The sequence below is a fragment of the Rhineura floridana genome, chromosome 16 (assembly GCF_030035675.1).
Source record: "Rhineura floridana isolate rRhiFlo1 chromosome 16, rRhiFlo1.hap2, whole genome shotgun sequence".
In the NCBI taxonomy this organism is placed as follows: domain Eukaryota; kingdom Metazoa; phylum Chordata; class Lepidosauria; order Squamata; family Rhineuridae; genus Rhineura; species Rhineura floridana.
Window position 1 is genome coordinate 25,193,911 of NC_084495.1, and position 24,569 is coordinate 25,218,479.

The 24,569-nt window shown below is 42.3% G+C and overlaps 1 protein-coding gene across 1 annotated transcript in view; it reads right to left on the reverse strand.

The window, feature by feature from the left end:
- Positions 1 to 13,495: 13,495 nt before the first annotated feature.
- The window catches only part of LOC133371308 (protocadherin-11 X-linked-like), a 124,210-nt gene continuing 113,136 nt past the window's right edge, over positions 13,496 to 24,569 (reverse strand). Inside the window, exons 4-5 of the mRNA XM_061598574.1 lie at positions 19,712 to 22,198; positions 13,496 to 13,772 (exon numbers count right to left, since the gene is read on the reverse strand). Of these exons, the coding sequence (XP_061454558.1) occupies positions 13,767 to 13,772; positions 19,712 to 22,198 (2,493 nt within the window). The 3' untranslated portion in view covers positions 13,496 to 13,766. The remainder of the gene's footprint in view (positions 13,773 to 19,711; positions 22,199 to 24,569) is intronic.

Below are 24,569 nucleotides of genomic sequence, written 5' to 3' on the forward strand. Positions count from 1 at the left end.
AGATATCAAGGAGAACTAGCAGACAGCTAGCCGTAGGTCTCCTGCTGTGGTGTGGGCATCAGCAGATGCTCGACACTGTCAACCACTGATGGCAGCTCTGTGTAAAGGTGCAACTGGAATCTGTGGAAGGGAGGGGTGAGTCAGCTTGGTGAACAAGGGAGAGCTATGGGGGGGAGGCAAGCAGGGTTAGGGTTAAGCCTTTCCAACTCAGAGTTGATCATGTTCCCCCCCTGTGTGTGTGTGTGTGCGTGTGTGTGTTCAGGAAGCCATGGCATTCTGAGGAATAATTCTGCTTTTGGTCCAAATTTAGCCCTTTAACCATATTTTTTTTAAAAAAAAAATCCTTTGAACTTCACAATTGAGCAAGCCATCTCAAAATCAATCAAACTTCTATTGACAAAATCATTTCTGAGGATCAGAGAACTTCAGTTCCTCTACTTATCAAGCTAAACCTGAACAGCCCCTGGTCTTAGTGTCCTAACGGCCCACAGGAAGCTACGCTTGTGGTTCCTTGCTTTCTACAGTGAGGGACTGTGTTCTCCACCCCTCCAATTCCAACTTGCACATTTTAAACCTTTGCAACCTGACAGCCATAAAAAAAACATGGTATTTCTCTGACTTGCCAGCATGTGTTTTGTTATTTGTGTCAGGAACTCTCATGACAGCTTCCTTGCTATTGCACAGCTGAAAGAATGCAGTTATGGATGACCAGCACAAGGTTTTACTTTGATCCATTGAAAGCTGACTTGCTGTTAAGTGACATGATTCACATGGTTAGGCGCATAAGATGCTTATATTAGTGGGATTCTTGATGTGTGAGGTGGGTTTCCGAAGGTTTTCTTGGTGCAGGGGGGAAGTCTACCTTGTTAGCTTTTCCCCTGGAACATACACTGTCTAAACCAGAAATCAGAGCTCTATTTTGGGGTGGAGTTTGATTGGCAATGTATATACATGCCCCCCAAAGTTGTGTGTTTGTTTTGTATTTTGCATTAATTCTGCCTGTTGTGGGCTTAAGGAACTCCATTCCCTACCTTTTCATTTCCCTCTCCCCAAGATTTAAGAGTTGCATTTAGAGAAGCTTAGGCTATGGAATTCTGGACTCGGGACACACACTTTGATAAACTTTTGTTTACAGTTGCCTTCTTTGACAAACTATATCAAATTTCCAGTCCAAAGGGAACTATGAAACTTAAAATGGTCACGGGAAAACTATAGGGCCTGGCGTATCCACAACCACATATGCAGCTATTCAAGATCCATAGTACTTTGAAAGATATATACAGAAAAGCTGAAGCTGAGCGATAGTGCACATGCTTGGTTCAGATCCTGGCATCTCTAAGGAGAGCTGGAAAAGACTCCTGGTTGAAAGCCTGGATAGCCACTCCCAGTTAGTATCGAATCTAATAGAGACAATACTGGCAGTGGGCAGGGCCACAGCAAGTGGTAGGTGGGGCTTCCAGTAAAAATGGGTGGGGTCAGAACCAAAAGTAGACAGGGAATTCCTCTTTTTTTTTTCATTCACCACCCATTTTCTCTCTAAGGGCCACATGCAGCCCTTGGACCACCCCTGATCTAAGTCCTGGTCAATACCTGAGAACATGTTTCTGGAAGCCATGGAAGAAAAGCAGAATATGAATGTAATTAATTAATAGAGATACTGCAACAGAGTTGCCCATGGTAAGTTATATCCTCTCATAGCATCATGGGAGCAGGCCCACAAACATCCATTGCTTGAGGTTTCTCTTATCAGCTCTATTTCCTAGTTCATGCAGATGTTTACTTTCTTTTTTATGTAAAAGGAAGTCCTGCTTTTAGATAGGGAGGGACATATCTACCATTTTTGGATTTTCCCCCATCCCAAATCTTCAGTTCTCCACATTTCAGTTTGCAAATGCTTTTGTGGAAAAAGTCCGCATGAAAATTCATAATCATTGTAATGCAAATTTCTCCTCATATACATATTTTGTATGAAATTTTGCCTAATATATGTATTTTTGCAAAGTATATTTTCTGTATGGTATTTTCACTAATGAACACTAAGGGGTGGGTTTTTTTGATACATATTACTTTTGCAACAACACTGCAAAATTTGGAGGAGTGCAAATTTTGAAGGATGGTCGTGTTCTGATTCACGTATTGTTTCAAAAAGTGAGAATTAGGTAAGTTTGCCTGCAAATGCGAACTGAATTGAATTCCCCCCTCCCTACGTTTAGACTACTGTATCCTTTCAATATTAGGAACATTGGAAGCTGCCTTATACTGAGTCGGACCATTGATTCTTCTAGCTCAGTATTGCCTACACACTGACTGACAGTGACTCCACAGGGTTTCAAGCAGAGATCAATCCCAGCCCTGTCTAGAGACGGTGGGGATTGAACCTGGGACCTTCTGCACACAAAGCAAGTTACTCTGCCACTGAGCTATGACCCTTTCCCCTGTGTCTTAAAAACAGAGCGACCATGTTTAAGTTTGTCAAAGCTTCTTGTTGTTAGCTATGGTTGGTTTCTCAAGTGATGCTTAAAATGCCCCTTCACTTTCCCCTATATACAAGAATAATACAGTTTATGGTCTTTCAAGGGACATAACGGCCAACTCAGAGATCACTGGATGAAATAATATGTTTAACTGTAACTATTCTTAGATTGTTCTGTTTTTATAATGTTTTTAGAAAGTTTTTTTGGGGGTGTTTTCTGTTGTTCAATTGTTTTGCTGACGTGTTTGCTACCCTGAGTTCCTTCAGGAGGAAGGGTGGGACATAAATTCAAACAACAGCAAATGAAATTCTCGCATACCCATCATGATTGGGGTTGGATGAGCTAATTACAGCTGTTTGGTGTTAGGCAAAAACATACTGAGCCAGTCAAGTCCAACCCGAAACATAAAAAAAAAGAAGCATCAAATACTTGGATTACTCAGTCTCTGGTAAATCAACAGGCATACACATTGAGCATAGCTATGCTGGTGGAAATTGAATATCTAATTGTGAAGAATTAATATCAGGAGAAACTACAGCTGGAAAACTATTTAGACCTTAGCTTCCATGCTCACCTCTCCAAGCCAGGAAAGCAATTAATCAATTCTACCTCTAAGCATATGTAATCCAATGTTCAAAATGGATTATTTGTTCAAGCCCGGAGCTATAACCTCCTTCCTTGCATGGCTTTGCTGGTTCAGAGGCCATCTGTTTGCACTTATTTACACAAGCCTGTTTAACTCTAGGAAGTTAACATTTTGCAGAATGTTACAATGTCACATGATCATACATGCACAGTCTAAGAATAAGTAATCTATATTTCCCTTTTAACCTTTGTGTCTCTTCACTGCCTCAATGATGCTGTGCCTTAATTCGATTCAGTAGATGTTGCTGCTGGGTTTGATGTATGCACTTGGGAAGGCAAACTTATTAGAAAGAAGTCAGTGAATATGACACACACAAAAAAGAGATAACACCATTTACAGTCTGCTTGTTTGTCTACCTACTGACACTGTGATGGATGTTATATAAGGAAATACAGGGAGGGAAATATTGGGCACAATCTCTTGAGAAGTAGTACCAGGCAAACCCCATTGAAATGAATGAAAGGCACATAAGCACACTGCTATTGTCAATTTTTCTACCTGCTTCAATCTTTCCTGCAATTGTCTTCATTTCAGTTCAATGAGAAGAGGTGATGGTAGTTCATGGAACATTTTCCATTTTCAATTTGGAAACACTGAAACAGCTATTGCAGGCTGCAATCTTATACACACTTACATGGGAGAAAATCCAATAGAACTCAAGGGGGCTTACTTCTGAGAAGACCTGTATCAAATTGTATGTTAGTGGGGGAGAATTATTTCCCAGACCTGTTTAAAAAAACCCAGTTCCTTGCTATTGCTGTTGCTGCCTGCTGCTTCAGCACCATATTTTTCCTGATCGCTGCTTTTATTTTTCTTGTTTGGTGTTCCTGGATTAGTAAAATGGACAATTTCAGCCAATCAGTGATCATACTGTGAATAAGTTGGTGCTGCATAACCAATCAGATTTAGATATGTCATGATAGTGCATTCTAAAGCCTCCTGTGACATATTTGCTAAACACTTTGCCGATAAAATCGAGCGCCTGAAGAGCATGACTCCGTACACCGTGGATACAGGAAGTGAGTCAGAGTCGGCCAGTTGCATTCCGGTTAAACGGTGGGATCGGTTTCAGCCTCTTCCCTCTGAGGAAGTGGACAAGGTGCTCAGTACTGTGAAGCCAACCACCTGTCTGCTTGATCCTTGCCCTTCGTGGCTCGTCACGAGTTGTAAAGAGAGACTGAGCGAAGGGATCAAGGGAGTGGTAAATGCATCCTTGGAAGAGGGTGCAATGCCATCAGCCCTCAAGGTGGCAGTAATAAAGCCTATCTTGAAAAAGCCCTCCTTGGATCCCCAAGAGTTGAATAACTTTCGCCCAGTCTCTAACCTACCATTCTTGGGCAAGGTGATTGAGCGAGTGGTGGCCAAACAGTTACAGACACACTTGGATGAAGCAGATTATCTCGATCCATTCCAGTCGGGCTTCAGGACTGGACATGGAACTGAAACAGCCTTGGTCGCTCTGGTGGATGATATGAGGAGGGCGTTGGATAGGGGAGAATATACCTTCCTCGTCCTCCTGGACCTCTCAGCGGCGTTCGATACCGTTGACCACGGTATCCTTTTAGATCGCCTGGAGGGATTAGGAATAGGGGGCATTGTTTTACGGTGGCTCCGTTCCTATCTTTCAGACAGGCACCAACGGGTGGCATTGGGGGATGAAGTTTCAGACCCTTCGCCTCTTAATTGTGGAGTCCCACAGGGTTCTATCCTCTCCCCCATGCTATCCAACATCTATGTAAAGCCGCTGGGGGCCATCATCAGGAGATTTGGGCTGCAGTGTCACCAATATGCGGATGACACTCAGCTGTATCTCTCATTTAAATCTTCACCAGAGTTGGCTGTGAACACCGTGTCCAAGTGCCTGGAAGCCGTAAGTGGATGGATGGGAAGGAATAGGCTGAAACTAAACCCCGATAAGACCGAGGTGTTACTCGTGGGAGACAAGAGAAGGTTAGGAGATATTGACCTGGTGTTCAATGGGGTAAGACTACCCCTGAAAGACCAGGTACGCAGCCTTGGGGTCATTCTTGACTCCCAGCTGTCCATGGAGGCTCAGATTTTGGCAGTGAGCCGGGCAGCTTGGTATCAATTACATCTAATATGGAGGCTGCAACCCTACCTTCCTATCCACCTGATCCCACGGGTGATACATGCCCTGGTCTCCTCCCGCTTAGACTACTGTAATGCACTCTGTGTGGGGTTACCCTTGAAAACGGTCCGGAAATTACAGCTGATACAGAATGCAGCTGCACGTTTGATTAAAAACAGCCATCGCCGTGATCGTATTACTCCGGTGTTAATAGATCTACACTGGCTGCCAGTTGTTTACCGGGCCCAATTCAAGGTGTTGGTGTTGACCTTTAAAGCCCTATACGGTTTCGGCCCAGTTTATCTGAAGGACCGCCTCCAGCATCACCAATTATGCCGCCCGACGAGATCAGCCATACAAGACCTTCTCTCGGTCCCACCAGTTAAAATAGCTAGGCTGGTGCGGACCAGAGAGAGGGCATTTTCAATTGTGGCCCCCACCCTCTGGAATTCCCTTCCTTTTGATCTTCGCCATGACCCCTCCCTGATAGGTTTCCGCCGGGCCTTGAAGACCTGGCTGTTCAGGCAGGCATAAGGGATCTTTGGGGTAGATTAGTTTTTAATGCTGTTATTAATTGGAAGGGTGGTGTTTAGATTAATTATTGATTGTGGTCCTCATTGGTTTTTATATTGTATTTTACTGTGTTATGTACGTCGCCTAGAGTGGCCGTTCATTCGGCCAGATAGGCGACTCATAAATAAAATTTTATTATTATTATTATTAAGTGACATAGAAATGGGGCAGGCTACAAGAATTGGAAGTAAAGCTGCTAACTACACAGGCTCTTGCTCAACTCGGAGAGAACAGGCTCAAGACAGGCTATGTGACCCCTCTCCATTCCATCTACTATCCCCTCCCCCTCCCCAAGAGAATAGAAGCATCAGGTTGGAGAAGGTCAGATAGGGTAGATGGAGCTTGAAGCAAAGAAGGTGGGCCCCAACAGTCTTCTCCTCCAGCAGGAAATGATGCTCAAGAACATCATTTCTTGTTGGGAGAGAGACTAAATGGGCATCCCCCATCTCCACTGAAGCCTCAACTGTGACTCTCTCTTTCCTTTTCCCTACACAAAGGATTTTTTTTGTTTTTGCCTTAAAGGATGGGCGAGAAGGGCTAGTCTGCAATTTCACCCTTAAATTGTTATATATGAAATGCTCAGAGGGCTACTTTGAGGGTTTATGAGCATTCAACAATAACTCTTGAAGGGGTGCAATTGAATTTCAGAGCAAACACCTGGGTCAACTCAATTGGGAGTGAAGGCAAGATAAACAAGCAGGTGGGGATGGAGGTGTTCCTTGCAGATAGTACTAAACATTATTGTAAAAAATGGCTTTGGGCTTTCCCCCCAAAAAAACAGGTGGAAATACTGTGAGAAACTCTGAGTAGTTTTGACTCAGCCCTAATAATTCAGACTCGATAATCACAAGAGCAGAAATCCTACTGGGGAAAAAAAGAGAGGTGGGCTGACAAAGGGAGGTCAGATCAGACCTGGAACAAAGCCAAAAGTAGATGACAAGTCAAGGGCATCCTCCCTCATTACAAAAAAGAAAAAGCAAAGCAAAGCAAAGCAAAGAAAAAGAAATCAAGAGAGAAAGTACGGGAGAGGGGACAGAGAAATATCCAGGGAAGCTGAATGCTGGGATTCAGTTGACAATACACCTGCTGGTTTGGTGTGGCAGAAGCTTTGTGTAGAGAGTGAAACTTAATTTCTTTGATATTGTCGTACCATTTGCAATGACAATAGAAAGGGCTGCCCTATTTATCTTCCTTCCTTCACAAGTTGAAATGCACTTGAAACAGAAATAGGTGAGGCACTGCTTAAAAGGTTGCAACATTGAGGCTTCTATGTCTGCAGACTCTCCTACTGAGGAAAAATGATAACCAGTGTCTATACAATTATATACATAATTGACCTCCATTCATCCTATGGTCAAGTTTACATTGAGTAGCTCCACTGAAAATCCACTCATTTCTTTCCTCAGTATCTTCCTCACCAACATAGAGAGAGAAAAAAAGCACTGATTCTCTCACACACTGTCTATCTATAGTAATCTAGGATCAAAAATAGGGTATTTAACTTAAATAATATAAATAGTGGCTGCTTCTCTCTGTGGCAGTTCAGGTTCCATTTCAGATGGCCAGTCTTAGGTGATCCTGGCATGAAGAACACACACTCTAGGTCTGAATGTAGCTATTACAGCTCTGTGAGGCCACATCCATCCCTGAAGCCTGCGGAAACCTTATTTGAAAAGGAGAACCAAGAGCTTACCAAGAGCTTGTGCAAAATGCAGCGGCCAGATTGGTAATAGGGAACAGACGGTCCGAACATATAAAACCGATTCTGGCCCGCTTGCACTGGCTGCCTTTATGTTTCCAAGCTTGACTCAAGGTACTGGTATTGACCTATAAAGCCTTACACGGCTTGGGACCACAATACCTGATGGAATACCTCTCCCGATACGAACCCACCTGTACACTACGTTCAAGATCAAAGGCCCTCCTCCGGGTGCCTACTCCGAGGGAAGCTCAGAGAATGGCAACAAGGGAGAGGGCCTTCTCAGTGGTGGCCCCCAAATTATGGAATGATTCTCCTGACGAGGTGTGCCTGGCCCCAACACTGTTATCTTTTTGGCACCAGGTCAAGACTTTTAGCATTTTAGCATGTGTTCTATATTGTTTTAAATTTTTAAATTGTGTTTTAAATTGTTTTTAAATGATGTATTTTAAATTGTATTTGTTTTTAGTTATTGTAAACCGCCCAGACAGCTTCGGCTATGGGGCGGTATACAAGTTTAATAAATAAATAAATAAATAAATACTGTGGTTCACTAGGAGCATGGGGACTTATCAGCACTAAGGGACACCGTACCTAGGAGGCTGTGACTATGAGGAACTCAATTTTCCCATTGGACTCCATTCCAACTGTAGACTCTTGGCTATCATCCTCCAGGTAGGGATAAATGAGTCTGTCAATTTCAGTTTCTCATTTTCCCCATCTTAAGTTCCATTCTCCATATTTCCAAATCAATTTGCAATTTAAAATAAAAATAAAAGGTCCTCATGAAAATCCTTCAGCGTAAGGGCAAATTTCTCCTAATATACACATTTGTATACATATATTTTTGTGTGAAACATATTTCCCCTAATATACTGCATTTGTATACGTTGTTTTAACTAATACATACATTTCTTCTGCACACTTGGCCCCAGTCTATGCATTTTTGTACACATGACTTGGCTGGAGAACTGCATTGCAAAATTCAGGGAAGTATGGATTTCAAAGAATGGCTGTGTTTCAGCTTCCATATTGTTTTGTAAAGTGCTAAATAGGTAGGTCCACCTTTAAATGTGAACAGTTTTAAATTTCTCTTGACAAAGGGTCCATGCCAAATGCCAGTACCAGAAGTCCAGAAGACGTCTGGTAGCTTGAGGCTTTCCTCTCTCTCAGCCATATTTAAAAGAAAAGGGCAAGCACTAGTGCATGATCCAGATCAGGGCCTGCTGAGATCTAGAAAGACTTGGGGTTGCCAGATTCACCATCTTTGATTTCAGTAGGTTCTGAAGTGAAATTATACTCGCTTTTGCTTCTCTTCCCAGTTAAACTGAAGCACCTGTGTTACACTTTATATTAGCTAATAATGAGACCCATCACAGTCTCTTTAAGCTGGACTGATTCAGTGAAATGTCTCTGCAAAATACTTCAATGTAAGCAATTTTAGACTGAGCCATCTTGAGTTCTAGATTGTTAGTTTAATGGTGGTCACATTATTGGAATACTGATCTTGTTCTTGAGTGAGCCATATTGAACTGAAGTGGATGTTCTCCACCATTATGTGGAACACTGGCATCCAAAGCTTTAAGGGCTGCCAAGTCCACAAAGAACTGCCCCATTCTCTTCCATATCACACAGGGAGCCACTGCCACTAAAGAGCTGAGTATCAGGCACCAATTCCACCCTTCTTGTCCCATTGGAACCATGAGTCCGCAGAGAGAACTGCAGGCAGTTGAAGCTGTGATACAGACATCACTGCCCAATGATGCTAGTAAAGCCACTTGGAAGTGAGAGCAAGAAACAAAAATGTAAATGAAGTCATTTTTTCAAGGAGTCCCCAAACGTCATTGGATAAAGGAGGAACCCCTCCTTTCCCTTCAAAACAATCTCAACAGTCTTTCAGTATTATTTATTTATTTTATTTAATTTATATAAATATAAAGTATAGGCTAGTTGTAGTTGAGAGGGCCACTAACTACGCTCCCCATGCACCTCTGTATGTTTTCTTACTTTCTTCTGACTATTGCTTTTCCCCACCCACCCTAGCTGATTCCTTGGCCACACCCCAAAACCACAGCAACTGCAGCTCTGGCTCTAGTGTTCAGCTTAGACTACAGCAAGGCTGAGGAACATTTGGTCCTCCAGATGTTGCTGGACTACAACTCCCATTATCCCTGACCACTGGCCAAGATGACAGGGGCTGATGGGAGTTGGAGTCCAATGATATCTGGAGGGCCACAGGTTCCCCACCGCTGGACTATAGCTTCTGGGCTTGCCCATTACCTCAGCCTATAAGTCAGGAGTGGGGAACCTTTGGCCCTCCAGATGTTGCTGGACTACAAATCCTATCAGCTCTAGCAAACATGACCAAAGGCCATGAGTAAAGGTAGTTGTAGTTCAGCAACATCTGGAGGGCCAAAGGTTCCCCACTACTGCTCTAAGTCATCTTCAGTCTTACCAGTCTGTCAAACTGAGCCCTTGGCACTCGGTGGAAGGGCAGGTCCTAACATGAGTGGTTTCATTAAATCAGGGAGTTAAAGAAATCTAGTTTTGTTGCTGAGTATAGTGCTTTGTTTGTAAAGAAAACTGCATTAGGGGTGCTCGCTACCATCAAGGATTCTTGCAGCCTGAACTGGATGATCAATACCGCAAAAATGGAGGAAAACTATGAAAGGATTGAACAAACAGAATTTTCCAGTGAAGGCAATCTATTCCTTTTAAATTATTAAATATATGTTTCTCTTTCTCTCTCCCCAACAGTGACATATGCAAATATTTAGTAACAATATGAAAAATTACAATATACCATTATAAATAGGATTGTTTATTATACTTTACAGATCAGAGAGCCAAATAAGCATTTCCTTTCAAAAGAGCCAGATAACAAACAAGTGTATGGAACTTGAGGTAAGAGTCCTGGTTGACAAACTGCAGTTTGACAGGTGAGAAAGTGGGATCACATAGTAAGCTTGCTTAAAGTATGGTTACATCAGATATACAACAGCAAGTGAGATTTCCAGTTTTGTAGCCTAGTTGATGGATCCTCATTAGCTTTTAAAATTTCAATTAAAGGTTAAGCATACGGTGTAGTTGTTCTTGTCATTGTTTAAGCAAAATACACACAAAGCTCATCACCCACATCCAGTGCTACATTCAGAAGCAGGATGTTCCTTTGCATATGTGAGACTCCTACATCCACTGTGGACTGCCAGTTCATTTATCTGGAGGAATAGAACCAGAGGAAGCACTTTCACATCGGCTCAATCCAGCCAAAGTTTGTAACTTTTAAGACCCATTGATTTTGACAGAAGAGAATTAACCTTTACCCAAGGTAACTAAAAACCAGACTTGGGTTACATTCACACCATCTCACTATTATTCCACTTTAGGCAATCATGACTTCACCCAAAGAATCCTGGGAAGGGTAGTCTGTGAAGGATGCTGAGAACTGTTATGAGAGCTCTGTTCCTCTCACAGAGCTACAGTTCTTAGAGTGGTTTAACAATTAATCCCTCTTCGCAGGGAACTCTGGGAACTGCAGCTCTGTGAGAGGAATACGGCATCTCCTAACAACTCTCAGCACTCTTCACAAACTATCCTCCCCAGGATTCTTTGTGGGCACCATGTCTATTTAAAGTGAAATAATAATGGGATAAACATATGGTGTGAATGTGTCTCAGGATGGAAAAAATGCCTCAAAATAAAGCCATGTGAGCAATGTCTCAGAAGGAGCACATTTGAAAAACCATATGGAACAACTTAATTCTGTGTAGGTCTTAATTCTGTGTGAATTTTGTAATTACAAGCAACCCCTGGGGTGGATTTAAATCCTGTTTATGTGGAAGAAAGAATGCATGCTCAACATTCCCCTTTAAATCAATGGGAGTTTAAAGTGCATAACTTTGGCAGGATTGCACCCACCATGTGCTAGAAAGAAATATGACTGTGAGTTGCACTTAGTTTTCACTGCAGATTGACTCAGCTGAAAAATCAATGTGGGGTCCAGAAAAATATACAGGGTCTAGATGAGTATGAAGCTCATACATTTCTTTTTCAATGAGACAACACGTGATAATAAGTGGAAGCACATGCCACTGCTACATCTGCTTTCATGGTGCATGTAATGTAATGTGCAAAAGTGCTTCCTGCGTGGCAATTTCATGTTGATCTAGGCACACAATGAGAATTAAATAGGGACAAATACCTCTTCCCCCTCTCACTGCCATCTAGCAATCTATCCTTGTATTAGCATTCGCATAGTGACAAAAACAAAGTCCAAATTTCTTTATACTCCTTTTTTCTTCTTTAAAAGCACTAGGTGCAATCCAGTAGTAATATTGTTCAAAGCATTTTACTTGAAGGTAATAGAATCATCTCTGCACTCTTGCAGAATCCTACTTTTCAGTGGGATATCCAAGTCATGTGGATGGTGCCAAATGAATTCTACACCAATCCTAATACTGTTACATGAAGTGTACCTTCTTTTACATTATTGCCCAAGGACAGTACAATGGAATACATTAATGCAAACTGTGATAGACAGAGTATACATTTTAAATATGTGATAAGCAACAAAGTAGAATGAAAACAGTACATCTTATGCTAACCAAAGATATATTCAGTGATCTTGCCAAATTGTGTAAAAAGGCAGCCATTTTCATGTCAGGCAGCAGCATTATACATTTGTACTAGTTAATTTTTTATTTCTGTTTATCATACTAAATGCAAGGTCTTTTGTATACATGTTAGGGGTGGGGGATGCTATCTAAATTGTGCCTATGTAGGGTTTCTTAAAAATGCTATAGCATGATATAAAATAACATTTCCTTGAAAGGTTTAAGCAACAGCTTGCAAGAAAAAATGAATGAAAGATAGGATGGACACAAGCACATATAATATGGACTTGAAAGTAAGAGCTGTATCCCCCCCACTTGGGGGATACATACAGCACAATCCTATGTATGTTTTCTCAGGCCTAAGTCCCACTTATTTCAGTGGAGCTTACTTCCCAGGCTGCATGTTTAGGATTGCTGGCCTAGTGAACCAGAGATGTTCTCTCCTAGGACAAAGGAGCAGACATGCACCTCTCCCTAGCCTAAGGATGCAACATATGGAATGCAGCTGTTCCATGTAGAACAGGGATAGCCAAGGTGGTGGCCTGCCAGTGCTGTGGACTAAAGCTCCCATCATCCTTGACCATTGGCTATGCTGGCTGGAGCCGATGGAGTTAGAGTTCAACAACATCTGGAGGGCCACAGGGTCCCTACTCTTGCTGTACATGGGACCCTTCTTCACATCTCCCATGATCTGAGTGTGTGTGGTGGAGAAAATGAGTTAGCAGTGGGTCTTCCACCATGTTGAGGATTTCCTTGGAAAGCTTAGTAATGTTGAGGATTACTAGCCTGTTAAGTGTGTGGGGCAAGTTGTACTGTTATTTGAAGATCAATAAAACACTGTAAAATGCCCATATCTGTCTATCCCTCACAGCGAAAATGACTTTCTTGCAACATATCCTCCCCAAACAAACTAATAATACTTTCGCATTGTGGAACACATGAGGCAAATGCATTTTATTAAGAAACGCAGGGAGTATAAAGAACTTTACCTTTGTATTTTAAAATGTATATGCATAAAAGTTATTGCTCCTTTTTTCAGTATGTGTAAGGGATAGAAGGCATAAGGTAGGACTGGGAGACCTGTTGGCCCTTCAGATGATGTTGGACTATAACTCCCATCATCCCTGACCACTGGACACGCTGGGCGAGGCTGATGGGAGTTTCAGTCCAGCATCATCTGGAAAGCAACAGGTTCCCCATCTCTGGTATAAGATGATGGGATGGGAGACAACATATATTTTCAACATAAATAAATTAAGGGCATGAGTCCATTAAGGACAAAGTGGCTACAAGCAACATAAGAGAACAACAACAAAAAAGTTTTATCTTATATAGTTGCCACCATTCACACCAAGTGATGGTTAATACCATTCCTTTTGTCTTAGCAAAAAGAACCCCAAACAAAACCACATTATAGAACAGCTATAGTCTCTCTTTGTCTTTCTTTTCTTTCCTTTTCTCTTAAATGTTCTCGCCCTGAATACCTTTCAGTAGGGCAGCTTGAACAGTTCAACGCCACTTCGAAAACCCCTCTGGAGATCAGACGAGAAAATTCTTCAGCAATCAGGGAGAGAGGACAAAGGGCCTTCTCGTGCTATTCCCATATTTCCATGTTTGCTGGCTTAACATCATTGTGTATGACTTCAGTACTTAACAGCTGATGCGAAGACGTTCAGAGCTGGCAAACAGAGAAACAGCATGAGAAAAGCCCCTGCCTTCATCATCATATCTCCCACACTACCTTAAACTTTGGCCTGACAGCTATCAGTTAGCTTAATAATGACATGGGGGACAGGGTTTGGGAAGATTTTACTTTACTTTTTTTAAAAAAAGGAACCACAATTTGGGTAGCAAATTCAGATTTAAGAGGAAAAATCATTCATAGAGGAAATGTTAGCATGTATGGGGAATCTGTGATGTTCCAGATGTTATTGGACACCAACCCCCATCAGGCTTAGCCAGCATGGTCAATACTAAGGAATAATGGGAACTGTATTCCTGCAACATGTGCAGAACTACCAATTCCCCAGGATACTCTTAGGGTTCCTCTTGACAAAATAGTTGTCCCTCCAAGCTGCCCTACTAAGAGACATCTCAAGATATATCTACATCACAGACTTAATAGTCCAGAGATAGCCAACATGGTGCCCTCCAGATATTGTTGAACTCCAAACATCAGCATGGGTAATGTCAGGAATGCCAGACACTGTAGTCCAATATCTAGAGAGCATCACATTAGCTAATCCTTGGAAGAGTCATTCCCTCTCCTCAGGGAACCCTGGGGGCTGTAGTTGGGTCTTCGTGAAAGAAGGAAAGGGGTCCTAAGCATTTTAACAGAGGACTCGCAACACCCTCATTGAACCACAAACCAGGATTCTTTGGGGAAAGCCATGATTAGTAACGTGACTTAAAACCAATATGGGTTCATATTCTATGTATGCCCTTAGTAGAAACACATCATGTAACATAATGCAACTGTTATCTCACTAGATCCTGCTATAAGTTGTATGGCAAGCTCCCAGTCTTGGAAATATTTTTACATCATTGTAAAATGGCATGCACCCAAGGGACCTACTCTGCAACATATTTCGAGCCTTCAAATTCTTAGGAATTCTCTGTAATTGAGGAAATTAAGTTCTTTCCCCCCTGTTTACAGGCCACAACCACCTCCCCCTACAAAGACATCAGACAGTGTATTACCATCACTTTAAGAATTGCTTTAGACTTCTGGTATCAAGGAAGCAAATGTTCAAAATACTATGAGAAAACAATCCAGGGAGAGATGGAATGTGGGAGGAAAGAAGGTTGAAACAAAGCAGAGAAATCAACATAAAAGTCCCTAGCTAAATTGTAGTGATCTTACTGTAAAGAGTGATAATAAAGAATGGTCAAAAGCATGCATGAAAGCAGATCTGGAGAAAATGTATATAGATTAACAACAACGGAATCAAACTCACAAAAGCCCTGTTCCTATAGTGAGTAAACTCTTTCATATGGATAGTTAACTTTTGCTAAAGTGAATCAGTGCAAAAAGGAGAACCTTTGGACCCTGTTTGCATATATAAAATTGGTTGCCTTGATTTTCAACACAATCTTGGCCAGATCAGAATGAATATAGCCTGCTGGAACATCCATAAACCATACTGGGAAGCTGAAGCAGCAGTTTGCCGTGTGCAAATTCAGTCTTAGAGAAATAACACAACCTTAAATGGTATATGGTTTGTTATCAAAGACCTAAATTTGACACACACTTGGCGATCGCATATGTTAAGAGGAGCAGAACAAAAAAAGCTAATGAACTTTTAACTTTTAAACGTTCCTCAAGTTGTTGTGAGCCACCTGGAGCTATGAAGGAAGGATGGGGCAAAATAAATAATCATTAATATTGTTTTACTAATTGGCTTGGAATTTTACTGCCAGAGAAATTCAGCAGTAACACTTGAGGAGACCCAGGCTCAGTGGTGCAGTAAGCTGAGAAGCTGGCATTCTATCCTAGTGAGTGCTGGACTCAGATCAATCTCAAGGCCAGGTGTGGGGAAACTTTGGCCCTCCAGATGTTGCTGAACTACAACTTCCAACAACCCTGGCCACTGGCTATGCTTGCTGGGCCAGATGGGAATTGCAGTTCAGAAACATCCGGAGGGCCAAAGGTTCCCCACACCTCCTCTAGCCTATGTAAGTTCACTTATCAAGCTGCCAGAGACTCCTCACGCTGAGTGAGAAATGAGAGTTCTCTCTGTACTGGTAAGGCAGGGAAGAGAAGGGCTAGAAGAGGACTCTACAGCTGTGAGTGCCTGCAGCAGCAATTGGAAATAGTAACTGCTACAGATATGCAGAGGCTTTCTTTTCCTTTCTTCTTTTTTACATATGTGAATTTCACAACTGGTGGACATAGAAGACACACTTAGCACTTAGACTGGCAAGAGACAAAAGAAGTGGCAAGAATGATGTGCTAGGCACAGATGTGGGTGAGGTGTTCAAACTAGGGCCGAATCTTAGCTATTGTCAAAATGTGGGTAGTAGAGCAAAAAAGGGGGCTCTGAAACAACTGAAACAAGGGTGGGACATTTGGGGGAGGATTGAAAAGTTACAAGTTTCAAAGAGAGTTACTTTGATGGTGGTAGTGGCTATGTTTTTTCAACATTTTTCTTTTATTTCATCAGAAACATCATATATGTCTAGGGTGTGTGTGATGGTGATCACTGAAAGGAGTTCTGCTTTGTTACTGGTGATGGCCAAGTGAGGGGCGGGGGTAAAATGTTGGGAAAGTATCACTGTTTCCACCATCAAAGTATGTCTACCCCAAAACAACTCCCCCCACCCCAGATGGGAAGATGAGACTGGGGCCATTTTCAGTTTATCTGCTGTTGAAAGGGCTGTGAAGCCCTTTTCAGTACTGCTACTCTGTTCAGTCCTAGCTGGATCTGACTAATGACAAGCCTCCATATACCTGGATTAAGAGAAAGGATTTCAGGGCTGAGGATAACCATTAAATGATTCTGTCTCTAAAAACCTGTCAGTGAGGAAAACACATCAATCATAGAAGAAAATTTCATATTCTACTTTAGGACAGTCTTGTGTGTTTGGGAACACTTACAATACAATATTTTAGTTTATTGTGACTTAAACTGGCAGCCAATATTGGGTACCTTTCCCCCCTTTCATTTCTCATGCACATTCATGAATACACAGCAGAGAGACATTCTCCTTGTGGTTATTAAATACTATATCTTTGTTTTCTCCCTGCACAGTCTTTCTAGATTTGCTCAAGATGGATCACTCTCCGATTCCTTTATATTCATCATGACCAATTCAGCTGTAGAGTTTGGTCTACATGTTCAGAGGAATGTAGCAGCAGATTTCTAAGATGATAGAATGGACTGCAGATTGAAGGGGAAGGGGAAATATCTTTTAATGCTTCCTTTAGTAAAATTAACTCCTTGTAAATGGAAATATGCATAGCAAAGAGTGAGTAACAAGGCTGGAACTATTTCCCCTGGTGTGCTACAGCAGTGATGATGTATTATTATTACTATTATTATTTAATGGAAGAATTCAAAATGGAATCCCCACCTGCAATCTGAAGTGGTACAATCTACAAGCTCATTCCACCTCTTGGGTGATAGGCCACGCTTATGCAACGTACGACGACTTAGCAGAATATTTTTTGGGGCGGGAGGGGTACCACTTCAAATTTCAAAAAAAAACTACCTACATGTATAAACTAACAGTTCAAGGACACAGCTACGCTAAAGCATTTTTCCTTGTTGTCATAACTCACTATATATATAGTAAACTCTTTAGTTCGGGAAATTTCTGGGTTTTTTTAATGACCCTCTGGCTGCAGTGCAGAATTCTTCTATTTCAGCCTAACATTTCTCTAACTTTGAACTAGGGTGTCTATCGGTCTGAAGGCTAAATGAGACCATACAAAGTTAAGACAGTGGCTTCTACATACTTCTCTGTGTGGGAGGACACTCCCTAGGTGTGCAGATTGGTAAACAGGTACATGAAAAATGTTTCCCCCCCCTTTGTTTTATTACTGACCTGACAAGGGCCTGTGGTCCCAGGATGTATGGAATGTTGTATCCAATGGGTTGGGGGGGCAGAGGAAGAGGAAATACTGTCTATGCTCAACAGCTTATGTCAGCCTTCCCCAACCTGGTGCCCTTAAGACATTTACTGTAATCTAACTCCCACCAGCCCTGGCCAGCATGACCAATGGTCAGGGATGATGGGACTTGGAGTCCAACAACACTCAGAAGGCACCTAGTTGGGAAAGCAGCAATTGTAGATTCTTGGACAAGAGGACTTTCTCCTTCCTTCTTTTCTCCCCCTGTCCTTGAACATCAGGGGCCTGGACATCACTGCATGCTTTGCGTGCAGAACATCCCAGGTGCAATCCCTAGCATCACCAAGCAGGACTGGGAATATCCCCTGCCTGAAACCTTGGAGAGTTGCTGCCAATCAGTGTAAATCAACGTAAATGGCTAGATGGGCCACTGGTTTGACTCTGTAAAAGGCAGCTTCCTATGTCCCATGCCATTTGGTTGCAATCCCACTTGTTCTGTATAAAGTATAGAGCTTAGTAAGGAGAACAGTAGGAAAAACTGTCTAACTTTCACAATCCCTTCATATATTTTTCAAGCCTTCATTGAATCTCATTCTGATTTGAATAAGCCCAAAGTTTCCTTTAGTGAATAAATATAACCAACCTGAGTCAGCAGGACAGCACTTAAAATTATTTCCTTCACACACACTGAGCATTTTTTTTTAAAAAAATAACAGTTCACTAAGCATCTCTCTGTTTCCTATATTACAGAAATTATAACTACTGCTGAAGCTGTGCTTTAGGCATGAGACAGATACAAGCGCCCTTCAATCAACACCTATGAAAAGGTGCAATAAAGTTTTAGGCAGGCTGTCCTTTTCAGTTCCCTTCCCCTTAACTGGATTTGCCAATTGGTAGAAGTCTCGGAAGAAACAGATGGAATTTGAGGACTCAATTCTCAGCTGGGACAAGTCATTTCAACTCAACTGAAGTCAGGGGGGGAGGGGAATGGTAAATGGAGGGAAATGGTCATCACACCTTTGCTGCTGCAACATATGATTTTTTTTTAAAAAAAGAGTGACATTCTGTTTGTTCAGCTCCTTTAAAGCCAGACAAACTCTGACTGTAATAGCAAGCATGCTTCTGCTAATATTGATTTTTTTAAATGGAAACAGTACAGCTTTTCAGAATTGCCATTTAAATTAGAGGTGTGCTTCTGTTGTATTCTCTTTACCAACTTAAAAGCAAAATGCTAACAATATGTTACATTCTCCCCTCACGCCCCCAGCATGTAAATCTGAGTTCTGCTTGAGCTATTGAAGGCAAAATTTTCAGTGTAGTGTCTATAAAGGCTGGACAGCATTTGTAATGCCTCCGATATGATCTTCTCTCTCCCCTCCCCCCCATTAACTTCAGTACTCTTTTTTTGCTATCAGTTGTGCCAGGCGCCCAGCTTTTAGGAACCTACAGAACAGCATATATCTCTAGTCTGGAAAATGGCACTCAATCCATTAAAGGGATCTGAGGGGGGGCAGAAGAATCTTGCCTGTTTCCCGCCCCCTGTTTTCTGAGAGACCTTGAGGTATGGCTCCAACCAAATTAAGTCTGCAGTTCCAGACTCCATTAACATTAAGAGCCACTTATCAGATCCTGCAAAGCTTTATTGCTTTCCACCTGGCCTAGATTGCTTAGATTCCCAAGCAGACATGGCTAGCGAGGACAGGTCCTGTAACCTCACTTTTCTTCTGCAAATCTACTCTACTGCTATGCAAAGCGAGAAGTGCCACACTGCCATCTGCAGACAAGAATTACCCCCTAATATGCTCATTCGGCAATCAAAATTTCCTCATAGCCAAGAGTCACTTCATTCTCATTTTCTTCCTTTTAGTATTGATGAATCACAAACTGTTTACTTCTCAGTGCTTCAGCCAAGCATGAACCGCTCAGGGTTTTTTCTTAAAAATAAATAAATAAATAAAAGGCACAGTGAAATAAAAAAGGAAGAAGACGATAAAAGGAAAAGAGAGAAGGAAAGAGAAATGTGCCAATGAGAAGCTTGGTATTACCTGTCTGGTGTGGATGGAGCCTGGAGTCTTGAACCCTCCTTGGCAGCTGCATTCAGAGACACTGTAAGGGTCCGAGCTACTGGAAGAACACTTGGAGAGTGAATCACAGCCCACCACAAAGGTGTTATCCAGAGGCAGTTCCTGAATGACATGGTGCTTCTTTGGTGGCACTGGAGTCTCAGGTTTAATTTGAAAAGTGGGCTGTGGGGAAGCAGACTTGTAGTGCTTTGCTAAATCTGGGCTGTCAGGCTTAAAGGTGGTTGGTGTGGTGGCCCAGTTATATTTTCCCATAGTCTGTTCTTCTAGCTCCACGGGAATGTCCAAAGTGCCATTGATGTGTTCATGGCCAGGATCATCGGGCTTCGATTCTTCAATTGTCACAAAGTTGAGAAGGAGGCTTTTGGGAGAACGCTTCTTCTTCTTCTTCTTCTTCTTGATCTGACGGTTTTCTTGGTTTGGAGAAACCCATTCGCCACTCTGCTTGCTCTTCTGGACAACCTTGTGCCTAGGCGTTTGGCGGCATCGTACCAGCGCAGTCACGAAGATGACTAGTATTACCGTCATGGTGCCTGCAATGATTGCAATTATGATCTTGACATAGTCATTGGTCTGTGGGGTTATCTCACCATCCCCAACATTTTGGCCAACTGGTGTCTCCATGTTTCGGTGCACTAACTCTTGGACATAGGATCCATTGGTGACCGTTTCATTCACAAACAAATGCACCAATGCTATAGTATATAGTGACTCAGGCTGTCCTAAATCATTGACTTTGATAACCAGTCTATGTAACCCATGATCTGCTGATATGACCTTCTCTCTCAAAGTAACATTGCCTGTTAACTGGTCAATCATAAATAATCCCCTTGAATTTCCACCAATAATGCTGTAGCGAAGCTCTGCATTCATCCCTGTATCATTATCAATGGCAAACACCTTTGTGACTACAGAGCCCAGGCTAGTAGTCACTGGAACCAAGTCATACGAGTAGTTAGATGATGGTATGACAAATACAGGCCTATTGTCATTCACATCAACCACATTGATGGTCACCTTGGCAGTTGATGAGCGTTGTAGCCTTCCTCCATCCACAGCCTTCACCTGAAAGGTGTAAGAACCTTGCTGCTCCCTGTCAAAAGTAATATTAGGCCTTATGACTCCAGTGAGGGGATCAATAATGAAATTATCTCTGCCATTCAATATAGATAAGGTCACGGCTGCATTCTCTCCAGAGTCTGCATCTGTCACAGTGATCAGTCCAACAGTGCCATACATGGGTAGGTTTTCTGGTACATAGAAATTATACTCATTGTGGGTGAAGGCAGGACTGTTGTCATTTTGGTCCAAGACTGAAACTGTCACAGTAGCGTTGGTCTGCAAGGGAGGCATTCCATTATCTTTAGCTAGCACAGTGAATGAATATCTGTCCTGCTTTTCCCTGTCCAGTTTTCTCACGGCTGTCAGAATGCCTGTACGACGGTCCAGGTTGAAGATGGGGGGTGCATCCAGACCCAACATGTAGCTGATTTCAGCATTGCGGCCACTGTCAGCATCAGTAGCACTAATCTTAGTTAGCTGGGTGCCAGGAGCATTGTTCTCAGGGATAGAGAGTCCAATAATGGGCTGTGTGAACACTGGTGCATTGTCATTCTCATCCTTGATTTTGATGAGGAGCATTGCAGACTGGTTCAAAGGTGGTTTCCCTGAATCAGAAGCTACTATCTTAATGGCATATTCCCGGGTGGCCTCATAGTCCAGGAATGTGGCTGTCTCCAACAGAAACTGATTATCAAACACAGGCTTTAACCTGAATGGCACATCATGGTCTGTGAAGCAGGTGACTTTGCCGTTAAGGTCAGCATCCTTATCCATTACTGTAATCAGGGCAATTTTAGTATTGAGTGGTGCTTTCTCCGACAAAAGCACAGTCCCATTCACTGGATTGATAATGTACCTTGTATCTATTGATGGGATGTTATCATTAATGTCTGTGACATTCACTGTTACCGTCGCTCTTGAGGGCGTTGAACTGCCGTCACTTGCCAAGACTGTTAACTTGTGTACTGGAGATTCCTCCCGGTCCAATGGCTCCTTGATGGTGATAAGACCAGTGGTGTTATCAATGGCAAACAGCCTTTTGGCCAAGGTGGAGATCTGGCTGCTGAAATAGAAGTGGATCTGGGCATTTGACCCCAAGTCAGAATCAGTGGCATGAAGCTGAGAAACAGAGGTGCCTACAGGGGCATTTTCAGGAACACTGACTTCGATATCATTCTCCTTGAACACTGGGCGGTTGTCATTCACATCAGTGACTGTTACTTGGAGAATAGCAGTGCTGGATCGTGGAGGGTTACCACCATCTTCCACTTTAATCTTCATCACATAGGTATCCTTCTGCTCCCTGTCAAGGATCTGCTGGACTATCAACTGGGGCCACTTGTCCCCCTCAGGTGTCTCAATTATATCAAGTCCAAATACATTTTGACCCTAGAAGCCAGAAGAAGAGATGGAGGCATTATTATTATATAGATCTGCTGCTAGTTAAACATACCTGAACAATATCAATGTGCATTTTTCAGTTTATGGCTCAGCTAGACCTTTAACCTGGAATTGTGTGAGGTACTTTAATGCATTGCTATGCTAATAAATAAATTGTACAATTCTAAACATATATTGACTTCCATTAAAACACACACACACACACACACAGAGAGAGAGAGAGAGAGAGAGAGGGAGAGAGAGGGAGAGAGACAGAGAGAGAGAGAGAGAGAGAGAGAGAGGGAGAGAGAGAGAGAGAGGGAGAGGGAGAGGGAGAGGGAGGGAGAGAGAGAGAGAGAGAGAGAGGGAGAGAGAGAGAGGGAGAGAGAGAGAGAGAGAGAGGGAGAGAGAGAGAGAGGGGGGGGGGGAGAGAGAGAAAGGGAGAGAGAGAGAGAGAGAGAGAGAGAGAGAGAGAGAGCAGAAATCCAACCGAGAAAACCTGGTTAGGTTCTGCTACAACTGTTGAGTTAAACCAATGACTATTGTATTGAGGCATCCATGATTATCATATAACTCAAACTGTTTACACAACGAATATGTAGTCAGTTGTGAATCACATATGAATGTGGGGTTGTGTGGTTACCCTGCTTTGAACTGGCATGGTGATCCAACTGCCTTCCCTAACCTGGTATCCTCCAGATATTTTGAACTACAACTCCCATCAGCTCCAGCCAGCATGACCAGTGGGTCACAGATGATGGAGTTGGTATCCCACCAGGTTGGGGAAGGCTGATCTAGACTATCCTGAAATGTGCCATTTTAACTCTTTAAAGTTGTATTCAGCCAATAGGCCTGCATCAATCTCAGCAAGGAGGAAAGAAAATGACAGAAATGTTAGGAAATAGTCTTTTTATCTATGAGAATAGGTAGTTAAGCACACACAGATGTAGCTTCCCTGTGCATTCCACTGTGTGTCCTTGAGTATTTGGAGATATGGATCTTCTGTTCACAGCTTACATGTTTTATTCAGCAAACACCAGTTTCTTCATGTTGCAGCACAAAGTATGACATAGCCCTAAGAACTACAATGGTGAACAGCAACTACAATTGTATTTATTTATTTATTAGATTTATATCCCGCTCTTTCTCCGAATAGGAGCCCAGGGCGGCAAAACAATAGAGGGATTTATTTTCCTTCCTTGTTGGACAAGTCACTGTAGTCCTCTGACATAGTGAAAGAAAAGCTATGCCATGTTGCTGTTGTTATGTGCCTTCAAGTCAATTACGACAGAGAACAGATTACTACCTGGTTTAAGGTTGATTTGACAGATCAGCTAATGTGCTTACTATAGATGCCAGTGAGGCTTGCTCAGTAAGGATTCTTACCTAAAACCACCACCCTTTCATTTGATAGCTATGTAGCAAAAAGCCTTAGAACGGGAACCCTGTAATTACCACACTGACATCTGCTTCACAGCAAGCTATCTCGTCTGCTTAAGCTCAGCAACCAGAATTTGAACTTTCACAGCAATTTTGCCCCTACTTTTCGTATCCCTTATTTTGCCCTCCTCTTGACCACATTCAAAGCCTACCCACATGATGTTCTGTAAGTCAGCAGATCTTATGGATTAATGAATGTGAGGCTCCCGTTGATCAGCTGACTTAAGTTACACAATAGTACCATTGGGTAACTACGCATGAGGGCACCACAGCTGCTTTGCACACCATCAACTGCACCTATCATGTGACTGCTAGTTTTGCTCTTTACATAGTTCCCATGTCATGGATCCCCCCCCACACACACACACTTCTAATCAAGTATCTGTCTCATTCATGACCTGCCATGATAAAAATAAACATACCATATCAAATTTGATTTATATTAACCTTTGTCAAGTAAAAAGTAAGAAAATGCAATAGCTGAGATTTATCCCATACAAAATTTGTCCCATTTCTTAATTTATTGTATGAATAAAAAATGGCAAAGTTACAACTGAATCACACCAGATTATGACAAACAAATTGAGATCAAGGTAATTCAGTATTTCTCTTTTTATCATAATGCATTTCATGGCTACAGTGAAAATTAGATTCCAAGTGTTAAAAATAATGCAACCATTACATCTACAAACTGAATAATAAGGATCCTGGAATAGGTTTTGTTGAACATGGCATGCCCTTGTTATAGCAAAACAGATGCATGGGCATGGAGATAGACTCTACAAACATATTATTCTGCACAGGGCATGCAGGAACGATGTTTTGGTACTGATGTTGGGGGAACAGAATCTGATTCCTACTAGATGGTATCTCTCTGGGCATCCAAGCCTGGGTGTTTTTTCCCCCCCTTTAAAGGAAAGTGTGGGGAATGGCCGAGAAA